The sequence below is a fragment of the Uloborus diversus genome, chromosome 5 (genome assembly GCF_026930045.1).
Source record: "Uloborus diversus isolate 005 chromosome 5, Udiv.v.3.1, whole genome shotgun sequence".
NCBI lineage: Eukaryota > Metazoa > Arthropoda > Arachnida > Araneae > Uloboridae > Uloborus > Uloborus diversus.
This window is the reverse complement of record NC_072735.1, coordinates 167,274,232-167,283,992: the sequence shown is the minus strand read 5'-3', so window position 1 is coordinate 167,283,992 and position 9,761 is coordinate 167,274,232. Positions and strand designations below refer to the sequence as shown.

The 9,761-nt window shown below is 36.2% G+C and overlaps 1 protein-coding gene across 1 annotated transcript in view; it reads right to left on the bottom strand.

Annotated features, from left to right (window-relative positions):
- Positions 1–390: 390 nt before the first annotated feature.
- LOC129222872 (aquaporin AQPAe.a-like) overlaps positions 391–9,761 on the bottom strand; it is a 48,673-nt gene continuing 39,302 nt past the window's right edge. The window contains 2 exon segments of the mRNA XM_054857430.1: positions 391–846; positions 5,590–5,670. Coding sequence (XP_054713405.1) covers positions 685–846; positions 5,590–5,670 — 243 coding nt within the window. The 3' untranslated portion in view covers positions 391–684.

The following is a 9,761-nucleotide window of genomic DNA, read 5'->3' as shown; positions in this document are numbered from 1 at the left end:
CGTATTTATTAATGTGTCCCACTAATCATTAAATATGTCCGTGATCTCCAAGTTTCCATTCCAAATAAGTACCTCTGTGGGTGATGGATCAGGGGTTACTCGGTTCCTGCTCTGGATAAAAAAACAGCTGTCTTCAGGGCCTTATCCGACTGGTTAAACCATGCATAGCGGTAGATATAGGGAATGCTGGAGTGTGAGGTATAAAGTTAAAGTTATACATATTTCACATTAATTTTTTAATTATCACTGCATATGAAGATCTGTACATAAATTCTATAAAAAAGAATTCTTTGTTTCAAAGAAGTTGCAGTAATGTACTTTTAGTTAAAATATTTGTTTAGAAGAAATAAGATTAAATTACGTGAGAGACTAAAAAACACACTCGACAACTTTAAGAGAACTAGTTTTATTCATGAATTTTTATGCATAAAATGAAGAGCAATACTTTGATGACTGTAACATTCGTTAAAGTATCTCAAATATTACAACAGAAATGTGCATGTGAAACATTTTTTTTCCTCATCCAGGAAATTCAGGACAATAATGTCAACAGAAAGAAACTGGATCTTTTGTTCAATTTAGTGGTCCTTTCAGAGGAAAAACATAAAACGAAAATAGTACATATATTTTGAAACCAAACAGTAGTTGATGACATGCGCTCGACTGCAGTGATACTGGTCACCTTTAGATGTTAGTGGTCCTATCGGGATCCTTCTCATTCAGGTTTGAGAGGGCTTGTTCCCTAGCGCGTTCCAGATCTTCCTTTGATGGGGGTGAGGCAGCAAACAGGTATTCATAGACAAGTCCGGCAATAATGCCGCCAACGATAGGTCCAATCCAGTATACCTGTAATGAATTAAAATACATCAATACAAATTTTTTGAACTGTTCAAAAATTCCTCCAAACCGGTAATAAGTTAAAATAGTTTAATAAGTAGGCAATAATAGGTTTTTTTTTCTTTTGAATTGCTTTTTTTCCCCGTTATTTTGCATGTTCAAATTTAAAAAAAAAATGAAGAATGAGACTGATGTGTTCTAGCCGAGGCAAATTAAAAAGGAAGTTGTGATATCAGGATTGTGGAAGAAAATTTCACTCGAATTGGAAAAATCTATTCCTAATCCCTTTACCGAAGGAATGAAATTACCGCCAAGCATTATTTACGTGATCGAAAAAAGAAAATGCGTAGGTAGATGATCTATAAAATATAACTCGACGTTAAATCCCGGTTATCACAAATTTGCCATTTCAACTGCGCTTGCGCGCGGACTTGGCTGATTTAAACATTTTAAATTTGTTAATAAATATGAGATGGCAACAGATAAAAATTAGAAATCACAAAGCTTTCTGATTTAGTTTTTAGGTCGCGGTAAAGATTGAGTTTGGAGTCTTAATTATTAATGGATTCAGAGTCTGATTTTTGTATCAAAGGCCCTTTTCAGGGCCAAACTTTCAACCTCAGAAGAACGTACTAGAATTGCAGCATCACTTCTAATACAAAGCCGAACCAACCATCAACCTAAATAAGAATGTATAATACTGCTGTTTACACCGAACGTAAAATATCCGCAAAAGACGGACATCTGTACTCATATTCCAATCATTTTTTAAGTACACAACGTGTTTTACGTTTACGTTAAGTTAAATATTTTCAAACCAATAAATATTGAAGTGTCATTTTTCCCTTTACATTATAACGATTATCAGGGGTTCATATCCGTAGTTTCATATAATATATTATGAAATCGCCGAGAAAATATTCTAATCGCATTCATTAATTAGTTGGGACTCTAGCTCAGCCTAAATAAACAATCAACACAAAATCTTAAATCAAAAAGCCCAAAAAGCTAAGTCCGCGCAAGCGCAGTTGAAATGGCAAATTTGTGATAACCGGGATTTAACGTCTACTTAAAATATATAATACAGAAATAGCAAAGGTACACTCCAGGATGATTTTAAAACCCACCACCCCAATCCTACGACGCACCCTCCCGAAAAACGAAAGCCCCCAAATAAGACCAAAAGCCCTCTGAATTACGCCCCCCCCCCCAAAAAAAAAAACCTACTTAATCTTTGCCATTAACCTTAATGTGGGCTCCCACGGAGATGAGAAAAACTCAAGATTTTCACCTTGATAGTTTAATTTTTTCTGCTTGTGAGTACTCCCCCAAACAAACCTTGTTGGTTTTTAGCACCGAACGCTCCAAATGCGTCCAGATACGTCTTTGCTAACTATCAGAATAGTTAGCAAAATAAACGCTACTTTTGTTTTTGCTTTAATTTCTCGATTCTTCAGCATGTTTTCGAGCTTTTCTTTTTACTTTTTTCTTCTTCTCTGCTTTTAGTCAATAGTCTGAATGTCACATCAGAAGAAGCGACTATAATGGCATTTCATATTTACTAACGTGTCTAAACTATTATGCACATGCCACATTTCTAAATACGCGTGTCACTCTCAGTTTTAACACTTTCTTTAAGTAAAAAACTATTCTGCCATAACTTTTGCTATATTTCAAAACAATGCGACAACAATATATTGCATAACATAAATGCAAATTTTAAATAGGGGAAACAAAACAAACATAGGAAGAAACCCATTTGTCAAAATAAACATGAAAAGCGCCTGCGCAAATTTCGAAATCAATCTCACTGATTTGGAAATAATTCGTCATCACATTGGTATTATTGTAATCAAAAATCAACGAGAATGTCAACAGTTTTATTAAAGGCATGCTGTGGCATTGAAAAAACCGGGGACAAAAAGGGGAGGGGGACATTATATTCGAAGTAAAACGCATGTATTGCAACTTCATAACACGAACGCAAATTAAAAACCAACTTGTGAAATCTCTGCTAGAAAATAAAAAAGTAATTGTCGGGCAATTGTTTCCTGAAAAGGTAACTAAAACTAAAAATTCGAAAAACCCGACTGAGTCGCAAATGTAGAATCAAGAGGGAAAATTGAAAATCCTTTTAAAAGCCTTGTACTACTAAAAATCAATGTCAAGTATTTTATTTGCTAACAAGTAGGAACTGGCAACAGATAAAAATTTTAAATCATTGCTTTTCATTTCCTTGTTGGCCAACAATGAATTTGGTTATCAATCGCGTGAATAAAGGCTTAGCCGTTATTAAAATGTGCTTTAAATAAAATAATAGTTTAAAAAACTAAACAAACACGCTTTCGTAGCAAAATGAACTAAAAAGTGAAAAATAATCTTTGGATGATAGTAGTTGACTAATCACTTAATTTTAATGTAATACAAAAAAGCGTGGGGTGCTGTCTATTTACATTTTTGCTTGGACAACAAATGGAAAAAATTCAAGACAACTGATAAGATGCCCCCCACGCTTTTTTGTATTACATTAAAATTAAGTGATTGGTCAACTACTATCATCCAAAGATTATTTTTCACTTTTTAATTCATTTTGCTACGAAAGCGTGTTTTTTAGTTTTTTAAACTATTATTTTATTTTTCTGTTTTTTAGTCTTACGTTGGAGAATTATCAGGCGACGAAATTATTTATAAAACGAGTGCGAGGTAATATCTTAAAGTTAAGACAAGGGCCAACCTGACGGGAAGCTACTGTGAGTCATTCGATGTATGTTTGCGGAAATCATATTTATACTACTTTGAAAATTTGAGATGCATTTGAATAAAAGTTTTGTTCAACAATGGTCTGATCAGCAATGAATGTCCAATTGAAGGCTCACCTAAATTTTGGCATGAAATTAGTTAAAAACAATTATATTTCATGTTCTAATCACCTTGGAACATTGGAACAAATTTTGTCTGATGCAGAAAAATTAAAGGTTATTGTAGATATTTTTAAGTAATTTTTACAAGCATTTTATTGTATTTTTTTTAATTTTTCCTTTTTCACATTGTTGAATTTATGCCAAAATATTGATTAAAATTGGAGGAAACTAACAATTAAAAGAGTTAATTAATTTGATTATAGAATATTGCATTGTCATCGGGTCTGAGGTCGCGTGCCAAATTTCAAAAGAATCCGATCGCAGGAAGTGGGCGAAATTTGAGCTACAAAATTCCGTTACAAGATACATACGTACAGGTGAAGCTAATAAAAGCGTGTTAAAAAACGTTATAATTCGAATTCTATGTAACATGGAAGTTCCAAACACACTATCAGACGCGAAAAACAATTATCTTGATTTTTGTATTAAATTTTGAAATTTGTAATTGTTTTCACTGCAAAAATCGCAAAAAACTTCTTAGAAGTTTTTAATTCATATCTTCGTTAACTAATGCCATCCAAAGACGCAACCTAGTTAAGAACACTCTCGATTAACTCTCCTTTCCGTACAATATTTCCCCCCCCCCCCCCAACACCGATCCACCCGTTTAGGCGCTAGAGTGCCACAGACAGATACACACTAGAGATGAGACGGGCTCAGCCTGGGCCGAAGCGGGCTCGGGCTCTAGAACCGAAAATAGGTTTCGGGGCCGGGCGGGCTCGGGCTCAAGCAAATATATTCAATCGTCAATCTCCATACAAATTCAAAGCAAATAAACATTTTCCTACTGTGAGAAAATGAAAGGAACATTTAAATCAGTTCAATCAATGTCAAATTTACCCCCCCCCCCAAAAAAAAAAAAAAAAAAAAAAAAAAAAACGCTTATTTATAGTGTTTTTTTTTGCGATTACTATTGCAATATGTCATACAGTAATGCATTTGAAGTAGAGCATTTTAAGAAAATTTAGAAACTTCTGTAAATGAAGAACATTTGACATAACATTTTTCATTAACAGAGAGATCATGTCAGACGGTGGAAGGCTCAGTTTTTGATACAAGAAAGTTTCCTTCGGGCTCGGATTTTGGTCCGAGACAATATCACTCGGGCTCGGGCGGGCTCCGTTACACATTTTTGGGCTCGGACGGGCCCGGGCTCTCAAAAATGAGCCCGAACTCATCTGTAATACACACACAGAGACGTCAAACTTTTAATCCCCTTTCTTTGCGTGTCGGGGGTTGAGCAAGAATCTGGCGTGGATACTACTTCCTGCGGTGAAAGTAGACTCAAGTAAAATTTTCTGAAGATAGTGTGAAATGCTCAGAAACTATGAGGAATCTCACCCCCTCCCCCCACCACGTAAAAATTCTTGAAATATGCGTACAAAAATCATTACGGGAAAAAAAAACAATTTTTTTTAAAGTAATGTTTTAGTTTTAGAACATGTTATCAGCCCAAATTTTCGGATTACCAACACCCGCGACCGCTTCCTCATTCGCCTACGATGTGTTAGAGTTTTAGAACTCAAGAGATAAGTGCATCTGCTAAACGTTGAAACTCTTTACGTTTTTGAATCTCAGCAGGGAATCACTCATACGGAAAAGGCTCCGTCCGATGACGGAAAAAAATGTTTTAGCAATTGGAAGAGCATAGTAAAACCTGTTTTTTGACGCATAAATAATTGCCCTCGCTCCCCGTTATGGAAAAACAATCAACTCTCGATAACTTGAAACCCATAGGAACAGACTATCGACACATTCATAAGCCTTCAAGGAGCTTGAATCTTGCTACTGGAATACCTCGTCTGAACATAACACACAAAAGTAAACTTACCCAATGGTTCTCCCACTGGTTCATGATGACAGCTGGTCCAAAGGATCTGGCTGTGTTCATACTTGCTCCGGTGTATTTTATCTGAAAATTAAAAATATATTTATTATGCTGTGCATGAAAGCCGATCAACAGAATGCCATATATTGTGGTTTCAAAGAAACGAATCAGCAAGAAATGCAATTTTTATTTCCAAGTATATAACATCGAGACTTTTACGGAATTCGTCGATACTCCCCGCAAGGGGATGGTATTGACCAGTGTCATTGCTTCTAATGCCTTTTGTTTTCCCCGAGAGAAATACTGCGAATCACTGAAAAAAATAGTCAGTTTTCAAACGGTGAGTAAGAAATTAAAGTTTTATTTATTCTTTAGTATTCAAGATAAGTATATCTACGTTCATTCGCTATCATTTTACAAAATTCTATAAATTTAATTGAGTTTGCAGCTTCATTCCAGGATCATTCTCTTCACGTTATTAAAAATTTATTCCATTTGCAGCAATCCAAAAACTTATTACAGCAGTTCTAAAGCTCGAAGAGAAAATAAATTAGTAAAACAATGTCCCTTTTTCATGTCCTCTGTATGTTTACATTTTCTTCTGTGTTTCCCGTCTGTTCTAGAAGAGTAGTACTATTTCAAGCCAACGTGGAGGGGGGAAAAACGTTCTCTATTGTTTGTCTTTGTGTTTCGTCCGAACGTAAATGAATTACGCCATTCCATACTGGCAGCAAAAAAGAAAGACAGTGACAGCTGTGTGGAATGACACACAGTCTTCACATGTGTTTGATGCTTTTCTTGTTGCTTCCCACCGAAAGGAGTGATGAAAAATCAAGTTGATGGAAAAAAAAAAAAAACTCCAATTGATGAGAGATGGAATGATGTGGCAATTTACGATTGCGGAGGACACGAGTCGCAAGATGGTGTGAATTTATTGCCTTCTTTTCGGTATTAAAATGATTGGAATTGACGGGACAACTTTTCAAATGACTGGACTGCACTCTGCATTGCATTTTAACTTCAACTAAAGAACATTGTGATTATAACTACTTCTTGCCAGAGTAAATATAAATATTGCAAAACATTTTTCCTTGCCCCCCCCCTCTCTCAGAGCTACGAAGTCTGAGGGAAACGGGCCGACTCAGGGGTGCCCTCCTAAGAGCAAGGCTCACCCCCTAAACATCATTAAGATCCCCTCCTCCCCCCCAAAAAAGCAAGAGCTCCCTAAAAAGTGAAAAAAATACCCGTCAAAACAACCCCTCGCTAAAAATTTCAATGGTGCAGTCTGTGCCATGACCGCCCCCTCCCCCAGGTGGGCCCCCTGGGCCGACTCCGATTCCGAAAATTTTACAACAAAGTAGACTCAGACACCTTTACCTCAAAATCAGTCCGACTCTGCAAGTACAGGCAGAGTCGCGGGCTGAGAGAATATGATCGCCTCCTACTCGTGGAATTTTTAACCTTCGAATCCTCACTCGGACTCCTTTTCGCCAAAATCAGACTCTTACTCCGCGAAAAATCTTGGAATATACAGGGTGTCCGAAAAAGATCCGTACAACTTCAAAAATTTATTGAAAAAGAAATAATAGGGTTACAGCGAAACTAATTAGTACATTAGATGGAATAACTAAGAGTTTTTTCCTATCAGGGGTGCCCACAGGGGGGGGGGGGATTATGGTGCAAGTTGCGCCATCAACATTTGGGGGTGGGGATTTTTTAAATTTATTTAAATGTATTTCTTTATTTATTTTCAATTCAGATTATTTTATTTTATTCTGTTTATATTTCATTTCATTTATTTATTTAGTTTGTGTGTATATACGTCATTGGCTTAGCAGAGAACTTTTCTAATGAAATAATAAAAATAATTAAAAATAAATTAACAAACAAATAAAAAATATTTGAAAAAATAAAAAAACTAAAAAGCAAAAATAAATAAAAATGTTAAAAAAAATTAAAAAAGAGAGCTAAAAAATAAAAATAAAAAAGGGATAGAGTTGAGAAATTTTTTTTTGGGGGGGGGGGGATTTGCGCCGTTGAACTTGGGGGGGGATGGGAACCCCTGTTTCCTATAACTTAATCCTATAACTTTTCCTATAATTTCTACATGAGACCCTTTCGTAGCACGAACAATATCAAGAATATAATCCAATTCCATCACGACCGTTTCAGCATGCCAACATCAAGAGTAGCTACAGCTGTTTGGATGTTTTGTTCCGTTGTGTTTGCGTATCGGATTTTGTTTCGATAAACCACGCAACGCATTGAGCTTTCTTCACGCGATCCGCCACTGAAATAACTAAAATGCTTTAATATTCCTTTGAGTGACTTGTAGCGCCATATAAGGTCAGAAACATACTACAGAAAAAAACTGAGTTATTCTATCTAATGTACTAATTAGTTTCGCTGTAACCCTATTGATTCTTTTTCAATAAATTTTTGAAGCTGTACGGATCTTTCTCGGACCTGCACTTTTGGCAGTCGCACGATGCTTCTGAAATTCACCGATTATTTCAAGACTTCAGACTACGTTTTTGAATATCTGAAAATATTTTCACGCATCCTTCGGTGCTCTGAAATTTCACAGAATAGTTCGTTTGGATATTGGAGGATGTTTTTGAATTTTAGAATACATTGACAGCAAGGGCGGATCCAGAAAATGTTCAAAGAGGGGGCGATTGTTTTTTACTGTTCACTCTTTGAAACTTTAATCTCTTAATTTTCGAAGGAGTGTACTGAACCTCATCGCTTACCCTTATGTAAACAAAGGTGTCCTATAGTTGAGTTTCTTTCAAAACATATCCAGGGTGAGACTGAACCTATCCCTAATTATCATCTAAGATCGTCTAAAATTGAGATTTTAGAACTTCAATTTGAAAAAAAGTCCCATTGAAAGCTCTAGTCCCTATCCCCAGAGTAATAAGAGATGGGCTACGATTGCGTTTTCAAAACTTCAATTCCGGAATAGCTCCCTTTCTTCTAACACCATCGAAGATTATGTAAAATTGCGTTTTTGGAACTTTAATATCGAAAATATACTTGAAGAAAGTACTAGTTTCTCGGCTCAAGGAGGGGGCGATCGCCCCCATCGCCCTTCTCTTGTATCCGCCCTTGATTGACGGCCATCGTATTAGAGAAATTTTGTTGAAAGGACAGAGAAATGTTTTTGCGGTTTACCTCCACTATTGCCGACATTTCAAATTTCCTCCCCGCTCTATCAAAACGTGTGATTGAAACTGAAAATAACTTACATCAAGAAAGTTAACCGAAATAAGTAGTCAATATTCATCTGCAACGCTGCATTCAGTGTCATTGAAAGTTAATAACATTCAACGCCACCAAAACCGTTTCCAACTCGAATCAACCTCAGTGAAGAAGCCAGCAGTTTAGTATGATCAACTTTTTCATTTTTATCTCTCAATCACTTCTGCAGACAACGACTTCAGCATAGTAGTTTTGTCACCATAAAACACCGCCACAATGAGCACCGCATTCATAAAGTGTGACACGTATAAATGATTGTAAGCGTATGCTTTTCAACTTCGGCGATAAAGTATAGATTATTAACTGCATTCGAAACTGCCCATGTACTTCCCTTGTCGATCGTCAATTGCTTTTGTAAACCATATTGTCATTTTAAACATTGATTCCTGCCGGATGTTTCTTTGCAGTTTATGTATATCTTTATGTATTCTTCTGTAAACGAACTTAAGCCATTTATGAGCGGTAAAACATATCGCCGAACAAACTTTAATCGAAATACTGTTTCAGGCATTCATGTGGGGGGGGGGGGGAGGAGGTTGGCTTTTTTGGGTTTGGTTTTTCGCGAACTTTGTTTTTCGCAGACGTTTGAAGAAGATCGGACGACTATTACTTTCTAAAATTATTGTGTGTTTTCATATTATAATTAACTTTTGCAAATCCTGACTGAAAGTATTTGTCAAACTCAAGGGCGGATCCAGAAATTCCTCAAGGGAGGGGTGAAATTCGGTTTATGGAACTTCAATTTCGGAAGAGTTCCCGAACCCTCTCTCTAACAGCATCGAAGATCACTTAAAATTGAGTTTCTGGAACTTCAATATCAAAAATTTTATAAAAGTACAAAATGTATAAAAGCTCGTACGGGGGAGATGGAGGGCAACTGCCCCCTCACTTCAAAAGTAAAAGGGCTTTTC